Source organism: Epinephelus moara, chromosome 17, assembly GCF_006386435.1.
Source record: "Epinephelus moara isolate mb chromosome 17, YSFRI_EMoa_1.0, whole genome shotgun sequence".
In the NCBI taxonomy this organism is placed as follows: domain Eukaryota; kingdom Metazoa; phylum Chordata; class Actinopteri; order Perciformes; family Serranidae; genus Epinephelus; species Epinephelus moara.
In genome coordinates, this window is record NC_065522.1 from 18,152,359 (window position 1) to 18,175,322 (window position 22,964).

At 42.5% G+C, this 22,964-nt stretch overlaps 1 protein-coding gene across 1 annotated transcript; it reads left to right on the forward strand.

The window, feature by feature from the left end:
• Positions 1–2,760: 2,760 nt before the first annotated feature.
• hdlbpb (high density lipoprotein binding protein b) lies at positions 2,761–22,139 on the forward strand. Its single transcript, XM_050066578.1, has 28 exons — positions 2,761–2,864; positions 5,133–5,212; positions 6,386–6,487; positions 6,765–6,916; positions 7,226–7,441; positions 8,613–8,819; positions 9,063–9,278; positions 11,506–11,712; positions 11,936–12,043; positions 12,239–12,343; positions 13,971–14,049; positions 15,197–15,336; positions 15,452–15,556; positions 15,670–15,783; positions 15,871–15,957; positions 16,109–16,240; positions 16,673–16,891; positions 17,066–17,287; positions 17,425–17,643; positions 17,981–18,122; positions 18,471–18,598; positions 18,694–18,798; positions 19,040–19,174; positions 19,270–19,413; positions 19,787–19,966; positions 20,087–20,203; positions 20,316–20,474; positions 20,824–22,139. The coding sequence occupies exons 3-28, from the start codon at positions 6,412–6,414 to the stop codon at positions 20,914–20,916; spliced, it is 3,807 nt and encodes a 1,268-aa protein (XP_049922535.1). The 5' UTR covers positions 2,761–2,864; positions 5,133–5,212; positions 6,386–6,411; the 3' UTR covers positions 20,917–22,139.
• Positions 22,140–22,964: the final 825 nt, after the last annotated feature.

Here is a 22,964-nt window from a genome sequence, read left to right on the forward strand (position 1 = left end):
AGGTAGGAGTGCAACAACCCCCCTGAGGGCTCCAACCGACAAGGCACACACGGTAGTCTCTATCGTTTCCGGTTAGGCTTTTCAAAATAAAACAATGTAAACTGGGAATAAATGCTTAAAACAGCTGTGTAATTATCTTCTGTCTGTGGAGGCTATAGTTGTTAAGAATACATGCATGTAGCTATGTATCTATTTTAGAAATTCAATTCAATGTATTTATTGTTACTTAAAACTCATGCAGGAAATTACCTCAGAGCAATTATTTCATAGAGTCAAACAGTTAAATGCTATTAAAACTGTTTAACTGTTGTGTATTTTAACCAGTATTTTAAAACAGTGTCATTTGCTATATTTGCCCTTGAAAAAGGTAAACCTAACTCTTTTTGTGAAATAATCAGTAGTATCTATAACAAAAATATATCCTTATTCCAAATAAACTGTAGTAAACCATTAAAATAGTTCAATTAAGTTAATAATTCATCACTCTCTTTGGTCATTTTTGTGATATATATGCAATGATGATTGCTGGGTTATATGTATGTTAATGTTATCCAATGTCAAGTCTCTGTTCATGTGATGAGACGATATCTTCGTGAAAGTGTACACTATCGGGCCCTTCATAACAGCATGCACTTGAGCCTATCTTTTCAAAAGCATTTTCAAAACAGACACGTCAACAGACTATTTTAAAAGCAAAAAAATTAAATATAAATTAAATAAGTGACTAAAAAAAATCTACATGTCAGACGGGACTTGGCTTTCCAGTGCTACAGTGTTGGTAACTGCAGAGGTAAATACAAATGAAGAGATTTATTCACACATTATTTCACACAAGAATAGAATTATGAATTCTATCTTTGTATTTTTTGCATGAGATTCACTATCTACTATTCATTTAATATCGCTGTATAAAAGTTGTGCTGCATAAAATAAACGCAAAAATATCCTCAACTCCAATCTATTAATCTATCTCTCTTTTTTTTTTTTACTCTTGCATGCTTTACCCTTTTACTCTTGTATGGTAAAATTTTTGTATCCTATATTCTTAACCACAAATCTTGCTTTGATGATTAGGCTGTTTCATTTTAGCACTCTTATTTTGAAAGCCAAAATGTGACTTCCGGCACTTTCTATATGTTTGTTGTGAACTTCACACATCTTTCTTTCTTTCTGTCTAACACCACAGAAACTATAATAAACCTCTGAATATTTTTCTTTTATGGCTGGTATTGCAAAAGCAGGCCTATTATACTTTAACCTGTTCTTTACAGTAAAGTCTCTGCTTGTTTCAGTAATAAACAGTGAACACACTGCTGTCACAATAATTATTCTGTTAGACCTACTTTTTACGAGCACATAATGACACAGGTCTGATATTGTGCTATGGTAACTGCAACCTGTAAATATATATCACATGATACAATAACCATAGCTTAACAGGTGCACAGGAGGAGGTGCTTGGCTGCTGAGACGTCCCTCCCTTCACTCACCTCTCTGTATGTTACTTTTGTGTCCTACCGCCACCTAGTGCCTGACTTTGGAACAGACATGAAGTGTCCTGTAGATTAGAGAAACTGAATTCTTCACAGATTATATTTTATTTGAGATGTTTATTGTTTCCACTGCTGTATGTGAAGTCCAAAAGTATTTTGGGGCTGTAAATGGTAAGGTTTTAATGCAAATCAATATGTTATGGAAGCCTGGGATTAGAAAAATAAAAAGAAGAGAGATGTGATAAACATAAAAATACTCACGGTGAGACAATTTTTTTGACTTATCACTTTAACTTTGGGTTTACTATTTCCATAATTTTGGTCACAATACATTTTTAAACTTAGTAATCCAAACTTTTAACTTATTATCTCATCATTTTTGACTAATCTTCATATTTTTTTTTAAGTATTATCTCATATTTTGGGCTTCATAAGTCAAAATCTTGACTTACTGTCTTATAACTCTACTTAGTAATCAGACACTTGACTTGGATAGTTAAATGCTATATTATCATCAATGATTTTAATTTAGTAATCCAAGACGTAACTTTATATCTCATTATTTTGGCTTACTATCATGATTTTTTACTTTGTACGTCAACATTTTGTTTACTATCTCATAACTTTTAACTTCTTTTTTTTTACAATTTGTATTTCACAACTGAAGATATTTTTTTATTTCATTTCATTAATTTATTTTCTATTATTTTATTTTTTTTNTTACAATTTGTATTTCACAACTGAAGATATTTTTTTTATTTCATTTCATTAATTTATTTTCTATTATTTTATTTTTTTATTTTTTTCACAATTATGACTTGATATCACAAAAATGGCTTAAAATGTCAAGTTTGTTGAATTACTATCTCCAGTGTTGGTTACTTTTGAAATGTAATAGGTTACAATATTAAGGCCTACTAGTTACCCTATTAAAAATGTAATAAATAATGTAAATATCTCTGAGCTGCATAACCTGGGAGAAAGTACGATGCTCTGACTCCTGTAGAGCACACAGGCCATTATGAATGGTAAGTAGACCCGGTCAGTTTGGTGGACGTGAGACGTTGCAGAGGGCTGAAAACTTTTAATATCATTTCATTTATTGATGACCACTCAGGACACCACGTCTAGCTCTTTAACATGTGAATATAACGGCAGAGTGGGTATAGCGAGACTAAAATCACCTGGATCTACTTAACTTGGATGCTCCTGTTGCGCAAAGATACTGCGGCATTTCCTTTATACTCAGTGAGTCGCAGTGCATGCCGGTATCGCTCCGCCGGCAGAGGAAATGCTCCTAGACCAATCACATCTGTGTTTACACCATCACCTGTCAGACACACACCCTCTGCTATATTTTCTCTCTGAAAGGTAGGAATTCTCTCTTTATTTCATCTTCCTTTTTTACCTAAATATGAAGTGTGTACGAGTCTACATATAGTAGCGAGACAGCCGGTGCGACTGTGACAAGAAGCAGCCGGGGTTAGCAAGGTTAGCGCCCCCGGAGCTAGAGAGCTGGAACTGGTTATCTGTTCGCCTGGCTTGTTTTTTAGCCGATTATCAGAAAGTCCTTGCGCCTAATCATCCCCCCGGCTGAGGTCGGAGCACAGCGGTGTGTGTTAGCTTAGCGAAGCCGGCTAGCTACTGTTTGAAACCCAATTGTTCGCCTACATTTGCAGAGGTTACCACAGCCGTTAAGCTAACGGGACCAGCCATGCAGTGCATCCTCAAGCTAGCAATAAAGACGTCGGCTCGAGAGAGATGCGTTTAGCGGGGCTGTTAGCTAGCACGGTGCATGGCTGGATTAATTTCACCGTCTTTATGTCTTATTTATCAATTGAGAGCTAGCAGCAATAGTATTAATAGTCCCAGCCGCTGCTAAACGTAGTGTTAAACTGTGTTGCAGTAAGCCAAGTGCCCTTTGTTTATTTAATTTTGTTTTAGTTTCCTCGCTCATCGCTTTTCAATATAACGGTTAGCTATCAAAGTGTTAGCAGGTGCTGCTGAGCGACGATGGGAGACATGCAGCAGTAGTTACTCATTTAACCCCCTTTACAAATGGTGGAAGAAGTATCGTGATCAATCACTTAAGTAAAAGCAGAAATACTACAATAAAAGTCCTCCATTCAGAGCTATTATTTGTTGTGTAATTGTGTGTGAAGTAGTTGTAAATATACCCACATATTAACAGCACAATATGCATTAAGTTTAACAAGTAAAAGCACTCATGTCTCAGTCACTTCATTACATTATAATTACACTCATTAGTATTGCTGCATTCATGTGTAAGCAGCCATTTACTGTTGAATTTGGTTTAGGTGGAGCCAATTCAAGCTACTCTATTTGTTATTGAGTTGTTTAATAATGATATAAATGTGTTTGTATGCACAGTTTCATTTCTGCAAAGAAGCTATTGCTGTTGAATAACTGGAGATGGGGATGTAGATGGAGTAAGATAGTTGCATCTGTAATGTAGTGTAGTAGAAGTGGCTTACAATTTAAATGCATGTTCAGTACTTGTGTGAATGTACTAAGTTGCATGCCATCATTTCCCTTAACATACAGTTATCCTCCTTGTTTCGACATACGTAGCATCTTTCTGACTGTTTATTTTAACAATGCCCAACTGAATTTCCTTATTTCCATGAACTATATAATACAAACATAGGTAGGAAGTTACAGGAATTAGTCTATGTTGCAGGTAAATCACAGGTTACAGGAGTTCAAGTTCAGGAAACTAATGACAGAAGAATCAGGTCCAAGATAATTCAGATACGGCAGCCAGACTTTGTTAAACATTTGTAAGATATTCTGTTCAAAAATAACTTTACACCAGCCCTTAACAAAAGGGCCCTTATCACTAGTCCACCGTAACAGCATATTTTTTCCTTGCAGCACAAGTAAGAATATTGCATAACCTTTTGCTAGTTGCAGCAGTTATATTTCTACTTGGGAGGCCCTGAATAAAAGACACTGGATCCATTTCTAAGTCCTTGACAAATATTTTATCTTCTTCACTCTTGTTGGCATCATATATAATATGTATCAGCTCGTTTTGCTTCTTTACTGAAGCTTTATGGTGTTTTTACTTAGTGAAATATTTAAACCAACCACTGTGTATTTTTTTGGCTGCACCATATCCAAAACTTTAGCCTGGCATTTTTGGTATCTTTGGAAACTTTCAGATCTCCACTAGAATCTTAACAAAGTTGAGCAATCCTTGGCTGCACAGCATGAGTTTGTTATTCTGATCAACTGGCTGCTGTGCGTTTACCCCCCGTAATCTCAACATAACACACCAAAGGCTGAACCTAATAACTAGTGAGAGGCATCATGTTTTTGTAAATTGGCTGTAAATTGATCAGTATGCTCCAGTCCTTTGATTCTCCTACAACACAGGTTATATTTGCTCTCAGATTTCCTCGGCTGTTGAATTTGTAAAACTACAAAGGAGGGACGATGGGCAGAGAGATGTGGAGAGGGGAGGGGAGGAGAAGGGAGGAGAGTGAATCAGATCCAGACAGTGTAAGGTGCAGTGCAGTGTGGGTGTTCACAGTATTAACCCAGCCTCCGTGCTCTATAGCTTTTTGATTTACAGTCTTCACTTTCAGCCTTTTTTTTCCCATCCTGTGCACCCAGGAGCTGAAACACACACTCACACTGAAGCGCCTACGGTAGCCGCTAACTGGACGGACTCTCTGGCAATTGACCTTTTGCAGGTAAGCCTGGGCTCACTTTGTACAGTACAGTAAAGCTACTTCTGTTTTATCTTCCACAGCTTTGACTCAGTGTTACTGTATCCTGCTATATTTCCCCAGACTTGCTTATTTCCTCACTGAGATGCATCTTCTACTTTTGTTAGTGTAGTTACATTTTTGTCTTATTATAGAGGGGCTTAGGCAGAGTGTTTGCCAGCAGGCGCAGATCTCACATGGCAGCAATGACTTGAATACACATAGGGAGTACACAGGAACATTTCAGGAGAAACAGCCCTACTGGAGCATGTCACAGATATTAGATAATAACACAAAGTCGCTGTTGTGCTCAGCCAGAAGCATCGCACAGTAAGGGAATGGATTTGCATGGCTGTTTATGTAGTGAGAAAAACATCTTGGTTGTCAAAGATATTAAAGACTTCATCTTAAAGGCACAACCCAGGAGTACAAGTAAGGGATGTAAGAGAGGAATCCTCATTTCCTTCATCATCTGTTAATTAGAGAACAATTTTTATGAGGGTCTAAAAGTGCGTTTTTTTTAACATTTTAATGATTTTTTATTTTATTGCTGCACCAGCAGTTAGTCGCCATAAAAATGCAAAATCCTCCCTAAATCATGAGACTGTCTCTGTGTTCATAAAGATGGTCTAACATTCACAGCCAGGGGAGCAGCAGCTTAATGATTTGCAGTCTTTTGATTTTCAAAATGCTCAGAGAGGACCCACTGTTGACAAGATCCCGTGATTCTGAATCACAAGGAATGTCCGCAGTAGTTGTTTTTAGACTAAGACAGCTCTTGGTGTATGACTTGTGATAACCCTGTCCCCGAGGCTTTTTTGGCAACGTGTGTTTGTCTGAGGCTTGTAAAGTGTTAATTGGAGCATCTCAGGTGTAACGTGCAGCACCGGTGCAGTGTAGCAATGCCACAGAGGCAGCCTCAATCTTCTGGGGCTTGTGAAAAGAATCCTAGAGAGAGGGAGGGAAGAAGAACAGTGACAGAGACACAGTTTGAAACGAGCTTCTGTATTTCTGATGGCGTCTTGCTGTTGAATTGTCCAGTTAGTGCTTGAGGAATATAACATTTCCTGCACGTACAGCAGCTAATGTCTTCCTCAGAGATGGCACCATTTGTTCTTATTATCTTGCACTCCATCTTTCAACACCTCTCTGTTGTAGTGGAATAGCGGAATAAGTCTTGAACCATGAGCTCAGTGGCAGTGTTGACCCCGGAGAGCTTTGCGGAGCATCGCAGTGGCCTCAAGGACCAGGAGATTACAGGTAACGTCTTGCCTGCCATTCACTTAACCTGTTTTTACTTTTGACTGAAGGCTTTCACCTCAGTCGCCCAAGCTAGTCAGTCTTCTACGTGTCTTTGCTTTGTATTCTCAGTTTTCTTGTACCATGATTATACTTTATGAATGTTTTTTTTTTTTTCTGAGGCTGGTTTTGCATCTCAACTCTTCTTAACTTTAATGATCCTCCTCTCTCCATACACACATGCGGTCTGTTTTCTGCCTCCATCTTTGCCTTATTTATCTTTGTCTCTCCGGGCCAGGCTGTGTCCCGGAGGATGAGGCCTACATCCCCACCTACCTGGAGGCCTTCCCTCCGCTGCCGGAGAAGGGGGCACCAGGGGAAAAGGCCGGGGAGCCGGCTTCAGCGTGGGGGAGCAAGATCAGGCCCATCAAAGCTTCTGTCATCACCCAGGTCAGGCAGCTGCTGACTCTGTACACAAGTATACATGTGATGAGTTACTGTAGACACCCACTTTCTAATTTGCAGACTGTTTTGAATATAACAATGACTGTCATTCATACCAAGAATTACATGCATCAGTACTCGAAAGATATTAAAGTAAAACATCCTCTGCTCTTTACATTTTTCTTTGACAGTAACTAAATTCTGCCACAAGCCACATTAGTGGTCGATAACATGCACCACTTATGGGAAATAACGCAAGTGAGACACGCTGCCTGAAATTTGAGCCTCCTCTCTGCTCACCCGCTCTGTGTGTAGGTGTTCCACGTGCCCCTGGAGGAGCGTCGCTACAAGGACAACAGCCAGTTCGGGGAGGGCGAGGAGGCCAAAGTGTGCTTGGACATCATGCAGCGGACGGGGGCCCACATTGAGCTGTCCCTGGCCAAAGACCAGGGTCTGTCCATCATGGTCACCGGCAAACTGGACTCTGTCATGAAGGCTCGCAAGGAAATCGTAGCTCGCCTGCAGACGCAGGTAAATTCACCGCAGTTGTTTGTGCTTATAGTTTGTCATCACTGTTGGATTGTGGGAGACTGAGTGTGTGGTAGGATTGTTTTGTTGACTAGATCTGTTTAAAAATGCCATGTTTCCTTTGCTAAATAACAGCAAATTGATTTTCCAAATTAAAATGGATATAAGTTGTTGCCTCTGCATGCCGTTGTGATTTAATTGTGAGCTTTGTCACACAGTGGTAGACAGTCGTGAGATTATCACCTTCAGTAAAATTACTGTCACTCTGCCATTTAAAAATGCCTCTTGTTACCTATTTATCTTGGTACATTGTGTGACAGTGTATTGGTCTAAGCACGTTGGGTGCTGCTGTTGAACAATTTGTTTTTTAGGGATTATGCATTGCTGTATGTTGGAACCTCACACAGCAGTGAGTGAAATATAAAAAAGGGGGTTTTGTCTTGATGGTGAATACCATTGGAAAAATACCAGCGGGTAACAGATGTTTCTTTGAGGAATAACAAAGAGTCACATCAGCACCTAAACTGAAGTGATCAGAGAGGTTTTAATGTGACAATCTGTTACTTTTAGTGGTATTTGCTCCTTTTACGCCCTCACTGAATCGTATAGTATATTTTGTTCTAGCTGCAGCTTGAAGAATCCTATCTGTGCAGGCAGGCCGCTTTAGGACAAAAAGTTGAGCTGAAAAATGACCGTCAGCTCCCGTGGGCGGCCTTTCTGGGCTTCAGCAGTAAACATGCTGATTTCCACTTCAATTGGTGCACTGAGGTTCACCTGTTTAGCTGAGCTGCAGTTATTGATACAATAGTGCAGAAAAACACTCTGTCCTCTTCGCAAGGTCGAATGCTTTTGTTTTTGTTTACCTACTGAAAACTCACATATTCCATTTATACAGTTAAGTTTCATCCAACCGCTGTCCTTGGTGAACTAGGAATGTGATGAACTAGAAAACTAATACTCTCGCCTCTAATATCATAAATGTTGACACTGAAGCTGCTACATCTACAAATGTAGATTTTTATGGATATGTCTGAACGTTAACTCCAAAGAGAGATTCATATAATGCAAATGAAATCAGTCCAGGCAAGTTAATGAGCCCAGATTCACTGATCTACCGCAGTTTCACAATGTGTAACAATGCAAATCTAACTCCCTTTCTCCCGCTACCCCCCAGGCCTCAGCTACGGTCGCCATCCCCAAGGAGCACCATCGTTTCGTCATCGGTAAGAACGGTGAGAAGCTGCAAGAGCTGGAGCTTAAGACCGCCACCAAGATCGCTATTCCACGTCCTGACGACCCCAGCGCCAACATCCGCATCACTGGCACCAAGGAGGGCATCGAGAAGGCTCGACATGAAATACTTCTGATCTCTGCTGAACAGGTGAGCTGCGGGGTTCAGTCTGTGATGTGATTTTTTTTAAAGTAGGCCTGAAACCAGACGTAGTTGAGGCTTGATATATTCATCAAGTATTTATTTTGGGTGTGACCCGGCCATTACTGCTGAATTCCCTTTTTAGATTCTACTTTATTGCCTCTCCAAACATTGCAGTTACTGTTTACATATTCTGTTGCCTGCTTGACTCTTCTGTTTGCCAACTCCTCGTCACACTCACCCGCTCACCAGGACAAGCGTGCAGTGGAGCGTCTGTCCCTGGAGAAGGCTTTCCACCCCTTCATCGCCGGCGCCCACAACCGCCTGGTGCAGGAGCTGAGCCAGGAGACGGGCGCTCGCATCAGCATCCCCCCACCCAGCCTGCCCAAGGACGAGATTGTCATCACCGGGGAGAAGGAGGCCGTCGCCTTGGCGCTGAACCGCATCCGAGCCATCTACGACGACAAGGTGTGTTCGCTCAGAAGAAGCGGTTTCCTGAGACCTTAGTAGCCTCATAGTATCACCCCATTCTAACTAACTCACGCTGGCTCCTGATTGAGTTTAGAATTGATTTGTAATGCTTAATTGATTCTTTTCAAAGTCATTAGTGGCTCAGCAACAGCTTAAACAACAGAGCTTTTATCTCCATTTGTGCAAAGCAGTCTTTAATCTAACTGCGATCTGTCTTAGTGTCTTGGTGGAGTAATGATAAAGACGTATACCATGTGACTGTAGCGTTCACGCTCCAGCTGGGGACCTTTATTTCACGGCCTACACCTCTGTCTACTCCCTTGTTTGCTGTCTCTGTTTTTACTAGGGGTGTAACAGTGAACAAAAGTCATGGTCTAGTTCATACCCCAGATTATAAATCACAGTTCGGTGGGAGTTCAGTACAGCTGAAAAAACAGCATAAGGATACACTTGTTTTAAAGTATTTTGAATAGACAGTAGTTCAAGCATCAGACAGACAAACTCCTCCTGCTGGGGACTGACGTAGCACTTTGCCCACTTACAACTTAAGTCAATTATTTTCATTATAAATAGATATTTCAAACACTTGTGGGTTAAACTGCACGGACACTGTACAAACACTTTCCAAAAAGGCAACAGGTCACAAGCATCTCATACATTTAAACGTTTAAAGCGCCCAAACATTCATCATCCCTGTAATCGGCACATCTGGGTGAGTCTGTCGAACGTTGTTGAATGTGTGTTAGCATGATGGATGTGTTTCCATTCACATACTCTGCAGTGATAGATCAACACCGTCCTCATCTTATACACAGCTCTCTCTGCTGCTGTTGTAGCTCACTGGGAATCCATAGGTTGGTCTTCCAGCTCCGGCATGTCGCTGAATGTTAACCTCAGCGTATGTTCCTTACAAGATACAAACTCCCCTTTGAACTTTGGTTCCACGTTACGCGCATTAATCGACATACTGTGTATTGTTGGTGCGGCTGCATACACCAGACCATGAACCCTGTACTGTAACGGGGTAACTGTAACTGTGCTGGTTGTCTTGATCTTCTGTAACGCCGCGTTGAAGATGGGTGTGAATTTTTTTTACATCTTTGTAGCAACATTAATATTTGAGGCGTTGTCTACTGTCAAAGCCACATCTGGATAGACATGGATACACACTGTTACTGCAACTTGACTAGTTTGTGAAGGCATGCAACCACAAGGCGGTACTTCTAGTTCATCTACATATTTATTTGATTAGGTGCTGCGGATATTTTCATTCTATCACTTCTAGTATCCTCAACCATATCAATGTAAGCATTGTAGTTTAGACGGAGAAGCAAACAAGGAACCAAACAAAGCATGAAACTGGATTAGTGACAGTGAAAGTGGGTCAAGCACTTGAGACAAGTCTCAGTTGTTTGTTTACATCCCTACCTGCTGTTGTTCTTGGATCATTCAGACATTTAGTTCAGTAATTAATGCCAGCCTTTGATCTGTGCTCGACTTACGCGGAACAACTTGCTGTGAGGGAGCAGATTGGGGTTTAGTTTTTGGCTTCATGGCCCGACACGTGATGGCAGATATGAACTTTATTGCTCTGTCTTCACCACAGTCTCACTTTAGTTGTTCACTCTGCCGCCTGGATCTTAAACCTCATTTGTAATAATAATGTTTAGTGCAGCTAGATAAACTGCGTGTTTTCAGAATAAGGAGGTTTTTATCTATCACACAAAAGAAACTCTAAAAGATAGATGGATAAAACGTGGAGAGGAAGCGTGTGTTTGTTTGTGTACACCAGATGAGTGCTGGTGATAGGCAGGCCGGAGATAGTGTGGAGAGAAAATTGGATTTCACCAGAGAACAACAGAATGAGAATGCTAATGTCATTTAGTGCATATGCATGAGAGGCAAAAACAAATATTTTCTCCATTGCCCTCTCGCTTTCAATCACTCTCCTTTACCGCTCTGCTCACCTCTTGCCTTCTTATTTCCTCTTCTCCTTCTGTCAATCAGTCCTCCTTTTTCCGCCTACTCATGCCAACTTTCATCCATTCTATCCCTCCTGTTTCCTGTCTGTCATTCTTCTTTCTGTCGCCTGTTGTGTTCCCATTCATCCCTCACTGCGCTCCTCAATTTGCTCACTTCCTCCTGCCGTCCTTCCTTTCACCGCCGTCGTCTTTTCCATGCTGCTCGCTCATCATTTCTAATCTTCTCCCCATCCGCCCTGCAGAAGAGGAAGACCACTACCATCTCCGTGGAGGTGAAGAAGTCTCAGCACAAGTACATCATCGGTCCAAAGGGCAACACCCTGCAGGAGATCCTGGAGACCACGGGGGTGTCTGTGGAGATGCCCCCTCTGGACTCTGGCTCAGAGACCATCATCCTCAGGGGGGAGCCCGATAAGCTGGGACCGGCGCTCACACAGGTGTATGCGAAGGTGAGGAGGAGAGGGGAGGCTGAGAGTACATGATAATTACCTGTGGGTTCGCCACTGTGAGCGACCCCTCTCGCATTACATCTAGTCATTTGATCCAATGTTACGGGGGACCTGTTATGCACATTTTCAGGTTCGTGTTTTTATTTTGGGTTGATTCTACAACATGTTTACATTCAATGGCCAATTAACTGGACACAGTTAACAGTCTTTTGTCCCTGTGCAGGCGAAGAGTGTGATGGTGGTGGAGGTGACTGCTCCGGCCTGGCTGCATCGCTTCATCATCGGCAAGAAAGGACAGAACATCGGGCGGATCACACAGCAGCTACCACGGGTGAGGGGAGAGGAAGAGAGGAGGGGGTGTACTTTGAACAGTGCATGTTATGTAGGAGGTCACGGATAATTTAGAAGTGACAGTTGTAGCGTGAACTGAGATTTGTTTTGTTGACTCTGAAGCAAGGAGGAATCAACACAATACGGGGCACGAGACGATGCACTGGTTTATCTTTATTCGTGCGTGTTTGTGTAGGTTCACATAGAGTTTACGGATGGTGAGGAGCGAATCAGTCTGGAGGGGCCGACGGAGGAGGTGGAACAGGCTCAGGCCCAGATACAAGAGATCATTAAGGACTTGGTGAGTACTCACACACACAAACACACACTACAGAGTCATCTGTCATAGAAATATTTTCTAATTGAACTGTTGAAATTTTATTCAATCTATCGTAAAACACAGGGTTCAGAAATTTTTTTTAAAAGCACAGAATTTAGGAAAAAATAAAACGGAACTTGGAAAAACATAAATTGATTTTGTAGGGCCCTGCATCTGTAATTAACCCAAATTTAATTTATGGGATTAGAGCTAAAACGATTAGTCAACTATTGGATTGGTCAATTGATTAGTTAATTGTCCAGAGTCATTTTTCAAGTAGAAATGGCCCCAGCTGTCCAAATGTGAGGATTTGCTGCTTTTCTTTGTTTCATATCATGGTAAACTTCATATTTTTGACTTAATATTGTTTTGAACTTTTGGTCAGATACAACCAGCACTTTGAAAGTGTCATATTGGGCTTCACGAGATTGTGATTGGCCTTTTTCACCATGTTTTGACATTTTATAGATTAAACCTTGAGTCAGATAAGCAGGAAAATCATTAGCAGATGAGGTGATTACGAAAACAACTGTTAGTTGCAGCCTTAGATGGGATATTTCTTGTGATAAGAGGATCAATTTTGATGACTAACTGCTTTAGTAAAAAAGCTCATAACACAGTCAAATGCTCCTGATATTATTTCCCACAGAATTCATTTCAAGGTAGTTGTAACATCCCAAAATAAGATGGGGCATTGTTGTCGAGAGTTAACTCCTAGTCACTTGTTGGAAGAAGCGAATTTCCTCAAATTTGGCACAAACATCCACTTGGACTTGATAATGAATTGATTTGATTTTGGTGGTCAAAGGTCAAGGTCACTGTGACCTTGCAGATGTCTTATTCTCGTGAATGTGATATCTCAAGAACACCTTGAGGGAATTTCTTCAAATTTGGCACAAACGTCCACTTGGAATCAACGATGCACTGATTAGAATTTGGTGGTCAAAGTTCAAGGTCATTGTGTTCTAACTAAACACGTTTTGGGCCGTAACTCAAGAATTCATTTGCAGAGTGTGGCAAAATTTCACCCAAATATTTAATTGAATAAAAAGATGATATTTTATATCCAAAAGATCGAAAAGTCAGCTGCACTGTGACATAATAGTATTCTGCAGAACCACTTTTCTGATGATTATTTAGCGCCACAACTCAGGAACAGAAGGGGAGACATTTGGTCTGATACTGCAATGGGGACTCTAGTTTTGGGTGCCCATCTTGAAACTGAGCTGATTTTATAACTCTTCTGTGTTGCCGAGTTGGAGACGTGTGTGAAGCATCCACGTTTTGCTCACTTGCAACATCCATATTTAAACCATCGTCAACTGTCATGGCTACATACAGTACAGTATGAGTCTGGACAGACATGGATGTAAACTGTAACCTGCCTGGTTCACAGTGGCATTCATCCGCGAGCCTGTAATTCTAGTTTTATATTTGTTATTGTTAAACTTTGTGTTATCTTAAAAGAAAAATGTAGCAGAGATGATGAAATGTTTGGAAAGCTGAGAGAGAGAGAGAAAGAGACAAAATAGATACAGATTTGATGAGGTTCAGTACTGCAGCTCAAGGAACAGTGTCATTGACAAATCTTGCCGCTCTCTGTGTTCAGCTGGTGAGGATGGACTACACCGAAGTCATCATAGACCAGCGTTTCCACAGACACCTTATCGGGAAGAACGGAGCCAACAGTAAGTACACTTCTGTTCTGCTGATCTCAACAGAAAAAAATCTGGGACATCGACACTGCTGAGGTTTAGAGTTCAGATGTCAGTGGGAGCAGGCGTTTCTTTTTCTGTTGTTTTTTTTTTTATTTTTTTTTTTAAAGCCACTGACTCAGTAAGTTTTTATGCCACTGAGTAAAGACACCCAGTGAAGAGACCCTGCATCAAATTCTTGGTTCCACCATACACGATGATGTCTTTTGTGGCATCCTCACATTGTGTGTCTGTTGTAATGATCTTTCCATGACACAGTCTGAAAATAGAGTTGGCTGTTATTATGTGTGTCTTGACAGGCAATCTGGCACGCCCCAAAACCTTAAGGGATACTTTGCAGATTTTTAGCCAGCTTTGTGTCATAGCAGTGTGAGTGGTATGTGTTAATGAACTGTGGGAAACTTCACTCCGCCTTACCAGCTCCCAGATCTTCCTGTTCATCTCAGTTAAAATCTGTTCTGAGTTTTGCTTCGTCCTGTGGATTTTCGCTGTCTCAAGACACACATTACAAAGCTACACACAATAGCACATCACAAATGTATGCCTGTTAAATAAAAGCAAATCATGAAGACCATAAAATGAAAATCAAGGTCAGTGAGCACAGAGCAGAGCAGCTTTTAACAGATTTTTTAAGTTGATTTTGAGAGTGCTGATAGAGCTGCAGCTCCTCACATCGTCAGGCAAGGTGTTCCACTGATTTGTGGCTTTCACAGAAACGCTGATGCAGTGCGGTATAATGGTATATGGTACATGGTACAGTCTCAGTTTCAGTTTCAGCCGTCCTGGAGCACAGTGGCTGTGGTCGGCCTGAATTCATGTGACTTACAGTGGACTTCGTTAGAGACTAGTTTTTTGAGTGGAAAGCAGAGAAGTGGATTATGATGACGGAGGGCTGTGGCAAGTTTGTGTGAACAGTTTGACGCACCATAAACATTCAAGCTGAGCACAGCTAATGTGCTCCATGACAGACAGAGCTACATCCTCTTTACAGAAACATTTCCTGCAGAGGATTAATGTTTTATCCTCAAAAGATTTGGCTTAAAATCTTCTGGCACATCTTTGAAAATGCAGCCCCCTAATTTTAACTCTTCTTTCACACCTTCCATCCCCCTTATGACAGTCAACCGGATCAAGGAGCAGTACAAAGTGTCGGTACGTATCCCCCAGGACTCTGAACGAAGTGGCCTGGTGCGGATCGAGGGAGACCCTAAAGGAGTCCAGCTGGCACGCAGAGAGCTCATTGAGATGGTCCAGAGAATGGTGAGAATGGGGTCAAAGTTTAGGTTGGTTCATTCATTCATTCTGCTGGCCAATAAAAAGCTCCGTACACAGAATCCAAAGTCGCCTGCTCACACTTTTCTTTCCTGATTTCCAGGAAAACGAGCGCACCAAAGACCTGATCGTGGAGCAGAAGTTCCATCGGACAATCATCGGCCAGAAGGGAGAAAAGATCAAAGAAGTCCGAGACAAGTTCCCTGAGGTGATCGTCTGTGACCCTGCCTGCACTTTATCTCGTCCATTCATCATTGTGCGATAATTTGTTTTGCTCCAGTTCTAATTTAATTCGACAACCATTATGTCATCTGCCTCCAGGTCATTATCAATTTCCCCGACCCATCACAGAAGAGTGACATTGTCCAGCTGAGAGGGCCGAAGAATGAGGTGGAGAAATGTGCAAAGTTCCTACAGAAAATCATCGCCGACCTGGTACGACCCACCATGCTCCACCCCCGTCTCTTTATCTGCCTCTGTCTGCCTACACTTGACCTCACAGCAGTTTTCTTTCTCTTTCAGATTGAGAACAGCTTCTCGCTCTCTGTTCCCATCTTTAAGCAGTTTCACAAAAACATAATTGGTAAGGGCGGCGCCAACATCAAAAAGGTGAGAAGTGCATTTTGAAAATGTGAAAATTATCACTTCAATTTAAGCATTCATTTTAGTTTAAGATTTCTAGTTTTTAAGCCGTATAATGAAATGAACCAATATTGAAAATATGCATAATGGCTGAAACCTTTATTTAAAATGTCACCAGATCCGTGAAGAGACCAACACTAAGATCGACCTGCCGACAGAGAACAGTAACTCTGAGATGATCGTCATCACGGGCAAGAAGAGCAACTGTGAGGCAGCCAGAGATCGAATCCTTTCCATCCAGAGAGAACTGGTGAGAGACGTCAGACTCTTTCTGTCATTTGTTGGAGCTAATAGATCTTTCTTCTTTTGCAGTTTCCTTCTTTCATGGTCCCCGCAAAAAGTTACTTGACATTTGACATGAGATGGATGCATGATTTAGATTACGTTTTGATAATAAAAACTTTCAACCAGTTCTGTGTCACCACCGTTTGGGGAGTGTGTGCAGATAAACAGTGTTAAGACACCCCCATGCTCAATTAAATAAGTTTAAATCAAATATAACCAAAATTGCAACCCAACAAATTTAGATTAATTAAAGAAGAATTAAAGTTTAAGGTCTGAATATTAGTTGTAATATTCCTTTATATATATATGAAGGCAGGATGAGGTGAAAGACAAATACTGCAGTTGCAGCTGTATCCCAACATCTCCCTGACTCTCATTTCTCTTGTCACCCCTTCAGGCCAACATCAAGGAGACAGAGGTCGCCATCCCTGCCAAGCTGCACAACTCTCTGATCGGCTCCAAGGGCTGCCTCGTCCGCTCCATCATGGAAGACTGCGGTGGCGTCCACATCCATTTTCCCTCCGAGGGCTCTGGCTCGGACAAGGTCACCATCAGAGGGCCCGCCGGTGAAGTGGAGAAGGCCAAGAAACAGCTGCTGCAGCTGGCTGAAGAGAAGGTGAGTGGGGACAGAAACGTTACAAGAGATGGAAACAAAGAGTGAATGAACAGATGAGGTGACTTAAAATGACTGAGAAGTGAGTTACCATGGAGATGAGGCGAAGAGACACCAAATACTTACATCCCTTTTTCTGTACTCTGTCCTCCTTTCTGTACTTCCTGCCATTTTTAGCAAGTCAACAACTTCACAGCTGAGCTTCAGGCCAAACCAGAGTACCATAAATTCTTGATTGGCCGTGGTGGGGCCAATATTCGCCGTGTACGGGACAAGACGGGGGCTCGCATCATCTTCCCTTCGCCGGATGACACAGAGCAGGAACTGATCACCATCGTAGGGAAGGAAGAAGCCGTCCGTCAGGCCCAAAAGGAGCTGGAAAGTCTGGTTAAAAACCTGGTAATTACTACACTGCATTTGATGTTGAAATTATTCATTCATCTTATGTTCATTTTAAAAGTCTCTTTTTATCTGCCTAGATTTTTCGTGCATTTTATTTTTTAACCATCTGCCCTATTTATTGTCTTCCTCTCCAGGACGACGTGGTGGAGGACAGCATGGTAGTAGATGTTCGCCACCACCGGCACTTTGTGTGTCGGAGAGGCCAGGTGCTGCGGGAGCTGGCGGAGGAGTACGGTGGAGTAGCCGTGAGCTTCCCTCGCACGGGAGCCAACAGTCAGAGGGTCACTCTGAAGGGAGCCAAGGACTGCGTGGAGGCCGCCAAGAAACGCATCCAGGAGATCATTGAGGACCTGGTAAGAGTGTTTGGGAAAATTAAGAAACGATACAGGGTGAAATTCAGGTCATCACTAAACAGTTTTTTTCTGTACTTTCCTGCACAGATGAGTATTACTGTTTAGGTCAAAGCTAAATCAAAGTAATTTAATCCAAGTATTGAAATTCTGCCAGTAGTAGCTGCATTTTAAATATTAGAAAGGTTCAAGAGGTAAAATCTGAGCGCAGCAAACATGTCCTGTTGTGCTCAATGATCTCACATCCAGAAGTGATGGAAGTAATCCTCCTAAACCCATGATGTGTGTTTGTTGTTGTTACCCAGCTGTCTGCTCTCTCCTTCCCCTCTCTCTCGAGCAGGAGTCCCAGGTGAGTGTGGAGGTGGCCATCCCTCAGCGCTACCACCGAGCCATCATGGGGCCTAAAGGCTGCCGTATCCAGCACATCACCAGGGAGCACGAGGTCCAAATCAAGTTCCCAGAGAGAGACGACAGCGCTTCAGGTTAGAAACACAACACACAAGACAAGTGTACCTGCAGATATCATGCTAATGCTGTTGTTAATATGCTGCCACCTCAAAGAGAGCAGAAAAGAGCAAAGAAATTATATCTGGTGACACATTACGAACATATAACCAAAAAAAATGGAAGATCATTGTAAATTAGTCGAGATTAGAAATGACCACCTTTGAGAAAGGTTAACATGTGATATTTTAATCCACAATATGGCAGCCAGTGGAGAAAAATACTGTATTTGCAGTAAAGGAAATTGCAAAGTCGTATTATGTTTACACAGGAAACAGGCAAGTCATAAACTGGCTTTTAATCCATCATCTGTGGTAAACTTCCAGGTCCGGATGCTCCACCACAAGAAAACGGTGAGGTCAGCCCAGAAGTGGAGTTCGTGCCCCGCAAGTGTGACATCATCACGATTGCTGGGCGTGCAGAGAAGTGTGAACTGGCTAAAGCCGCCCTCCTTGTAAGCAACATTGTAATCTAATTCCAGGAATGATGCTGTCTGTTCTTCATCATCCATTTCCTCAGTAATAATCCTGTCAATGCCTCTTCCTTCAGGCGCTGGTGCCCATAACGGAGGACGTGGAAGTGTCTTACGAGCTGCATCGCTACATCATTGGCCAGAAGGGCAGTGGGATCAGGAAGATGATGGAGGAATACGAGGTGAGTTTACACGCTCTGGTGCCACCTTCTGGCCATGAGACCTTTCACACTGCTGGTCAGAAGGTCTGCGTCAGTGATGTAATGAGAGAAGCTGTTTTAAAAATGCTTAGTTATTGCGATCGTTTCATCGACCATATTGATTTGGAAAAAAGTTGGAGTGTAATTAAAGGAGGCTTCCAAACAACACAAGTCATCTCTAATTGATTGTTTGCATGTTGTCTATGTGGTTTTGCATGTGCAGGTGAACATCTGGGTGCCACAGCCAGAAAAGCAGCTGGACGTGATCAAGGTCACGGGCCTGGTATCCAACGTGGAGCGGGCCAAACAGGGTCTGCTCGAGAGGGTCAAAGAATTGCAGGCTGAGCAGGAGGACAGGGTACACACACACAAGTCTTCAACATAGTTCTGTTATCATCACATTGTAACGATTCTTGAGTGTCTGAGGTCTTTGCTGCCCCGTCTCCTTCTCAGGCCCTGCGCAGTTTCAAGGTAACCATGTCCGTAGATCCAAAGTTTCACCCCAAGATCATCGGCCGCAAAGGAGCGGTCATCTCCCAGATCAGGAAAGACCACGACGTTAGCATCCAGTTCCCCGACAAAGGAGACGAGCAGCAGGTGTGTGTTTGTGTCATGCTGATAATGATGTAGTTTTTATACCTCTGTGCCAGCAACAGCCATGGCCGGAGGCATTATGTGTTCATGTTCTCCACCCAAACATCCATCGGTATGTAGTTTTTAAAATCATATACACCCACATTTTTTTACCTGCACCCTTTGGTGTATTTGCCCTTCTTTCCAGATCGCATTTTCCTTTTCAAAACTGGCTTTATTTTGAGCTTAAATACACGCTTCTTATTCCCTCTTTGTCCAGTTCACATTGTTTCCTTCTGTCTCACCCTCTGTTACATGTACCTATCCGTTTCATCTTAATTAATGACGCATGTTTTCCCCGGTTGTGTTTTCTTCTGTCCTGGGCTTCCCCTCCCAGGATCTGATCGTGATCTCGGGGTACGAGCGTAACGTGGAGGAGGCACGTCAAGCCATCCAGCAGCTGGTGGCAGAGCTGCAGGAAATGGTGAGCCAGGATGTTCACCTGGACCCGAGGACCCACGCTCGCATCATCGGAGCTCGTGGCAAAGCCATCCGCAAGCTGATGGAAGAGTTCAAGGTTAGATGCCTGTTCAGGAGTTTTACACACATGGGAGAAAAGAAAAAGTTCTGTTTGTGTTATTGTATCTTGTTTGATTTTCATCTGTTGTCTGTTTGTTACTCCTCTTCATGTGTTCAGGTGGATATCCGGTTCCCTCAGCCGGGCTCCGACGAGCCCGACAAAGTGACGGTGACAGGCCTTCCTGAGACTGTCGACAACGCCATCGACCACCTGCTCAACCTGGAGGAGGAATATGTGAGACTGTAGTAGTCGCACACAATATAGAATTCAGTGTTTTTCACTCCTGGCACTAAAGATAAAAAGTGCAAAAGAAGTTTATTGTTCGTCCTTTCTCCACCTCTCTCAGATGCTCAGCGTGACCGAGACGGAGACCTTGGCAGCTTACATGAAGCCTCCGTCTCGCTATGGAGGAGGAGGTGGAGCAGGAGGAGGTGATGATAGCAGCGGGGGTCCAGCGAAGGGCTTTGTGGTGCGGGACGCTCCCTGGAACGCAGCAGGGAACAAGGTTAGTTTTTAGCTTACGCTCATTTATGACTGTAGTATTAGGGTATTATGTAGTATTAGGGATAATGATCCTAGGGAAGTGAAATGATCCTTTGTTTATCTCTCTAACTGAATCTTAATCAGATGAAATATTTTGAAGTATTTAGGACCACTGATAGTACCATGATTTGCACATCATTTGCAGCCGCTAACCACCCCGGTGAGAATTACAGTTTCTTTTTGTTTGGCTTATTTGTGCAGGTTTAGGGGCTGTAAAAGCTGCCAAATCCTTTTGTGAATTAGCCCCTGAGAGTCTTGTATTACATCCAGTTTTTTAGTGCAGCGTATCAAAGACTTTGTATCTGTTCCAGGCTCCTGACATGAGCAGTGCGGAGGATTTCCCTACGTTTGGGACAGGTGTGGCTCCGAAGCAAGCATCCGCCTGGGGTCCCAAGAAGTTCTGAAGCTGCTCATGTGGAGGAAAACAAAAAAAAACCTTCTGTAAAGTAGATGATGAGAGACAAAGTCTCTGATCAAATTGCTGCTCGCCTTCCCTCCTCCTCCTCCTCCTCTTCTCTTTAGTGACCTCCCTTTGTCTCTCTTTCTCTGTAAACCCCTTGTACTGTCCTCCCACAACCAGCCACAATGAATTCTGGGAGAACTATCCCTTCTTTTTTTCCTCATCTGTCTTTCCTCTTAGTACCTCCACCTCCTCCTTCCCCTTGAGAGAAAAAAAAGAACATTGAGTGCTCTCTTCATAGTTTTGCTGTCCAGCTCTGCCTCTCGGTTGCACCACCCCTGCCGGTCTCGCTGAAATATGTCAAAGACTGTCCCCTCTTTTTCACCCCTGACTGCCAAACTCCTCCACAAAATCTATCACCTGACTCCAGCACATTAGAAATGTTTAAACTCTTCACAGTCTGCTGAATCAGAGGAGTGGGGTCAGAGAGCACTGGGGAGGTGGTGGTCGTGTATCCAAGTAACAATTGCTAAATCTTGGATTTTTAAGCTAAAAAAGAAAAGAGGGGAGTCTGTGTTTTACTGTGCAAAAAGAGTTTGTAAGCAATGACATCTTCTTTTCCTGTGGTTTTCACAAGGAGGTTTCTCGTTGGCTCATCTTACCAGTCACTAATGTGGTGCAGCAGGTGAGGCAATGAGCCGTGTATGTGTGCGTGTGCGTGTGTGTGTGTGCGTGTGTCGGTGGGTTCAGGAGAGGTTTTTCACCCACAAGTGTTTGTAGATCCCCCTTTTTATTTATGTTTGGGCGGGGAGCAAAAACAGCTGCTGTAGTCGACTTTCTGGAGCTTTTTCTTTTTAAACGACGATGAATCAAAAGATGTGGAAGTCCTGCGCCGGGTGTTTGTACTGAAGGTCATTTTGTCACTGTTTATTTATTCAAAAAGGAGCCATTTTATTTGAACTACTGTGATCATGCGTTTTTATAAAAGCACTCACTGTAGCTTGATGCTTACAACCTTATGTTTGGGAGTGAATGTCGTACGTCAGGGTTTGGGAACATGTTAACAGTTGTTATGTGTAAGTGTACAAAGAACTTTTCGCTATTTTTTTAAAACTGTGTGGAACTTTTTTGTTGTTGTTGGTTTCTGGCATATTTGGAAGACTGTATGTATGTATGTGAGCGCGCGTGGAAGTTAAGATGTATATTTGAATGAAGCTGAACCAAACTTTTACATCGTCTTTGTCCGTTTGTCTATCTTTGCATTTAGAGGTTTTTACTCTCTCAACTTGTCATAAACACTTGATTTTTTTTCTGTCAACATGCATATAAAGCTGCTTAAAATCTGACCTCCCCTCCCACAAAGCAAACTCAGTATCAACAGCTGCACTTTGGTTTTCCCTCATGCAAGTGCTTCACATGTATTTAGTGATATTTTGTAGCAGAAACCTTGTTGCCCCTTATTCCTTTATCAAGATCTGAGAGCGATGTGTCCTGTTGCTAAACCATTCAATTGGTCCAGATTTCAGTCAGTTAAATCAACGCTTCCTTGTGCCTGGAAGTCTTAAAGGGATAGTTTTACAGTTTTGCAAATACACTTGCTTTCTTTCTGAAAATGAAAGGCTCTGTATACAACATTCAGAGCATTAATATAGCAGCAAGCCACTGTTTGCTATGTAAAGACATAGTGGAGTAATGGTGAACAGAGAATGACATCACACTACTGTTAAGTGTGTTGTAATCTGAGCTTCTCTGTACTTTGTTATCGGAAGCCAGTCTGGCCATGCAAGCATGTTAGTGCATGTGTATATCCCACTGGCTAGCTGACAGCCGCCACTTTGCTCTGTGCTCATACAGCGGGAGCAGCTTAAATCGGGAAGGCGTCATCGCAGAGGCATAGTGCCCATCCTCCGGTTCCACCCTGGTTAGCACTGTTAGCTCAGTCAGCACTGTTAGCCGCTGGATCAGCCACATCCATTTTAGGAACCGAGTCCAGGCAACTCATATGCTCCGAATTTCCTATATTAAGAGAAGATTGTTATCACTCTCAAGTCT

What these genes read in the sequence shown, in the direction of transcription:
- hdlbpb (XM_050066578.1), top strand. Translation starts at nt 6,412, where the DNA reads ATGAGCTCAGTGGCAGTGTTGACCCCGGAGAGCTTTGCGGAGCATCGC. An exon ending in TCACACAGCAGCTACCACGG is followed by an intron (nt 12,044 to 12,238) that starts GTGAGGGGAGAG and finishes GTGTTTGTGTAG; the next exon opens with GTTCACATAGAGTTTACGGA. An exon ending in AGCTGATGGAAGAGTTCAAG is followed by an intron (nt 19,967 to 20,086) that starts GTTAGATGCCTG and finishes TCATGTGTTCAG; the next exon opens with GTGGATATCCGGTTCCCTCA.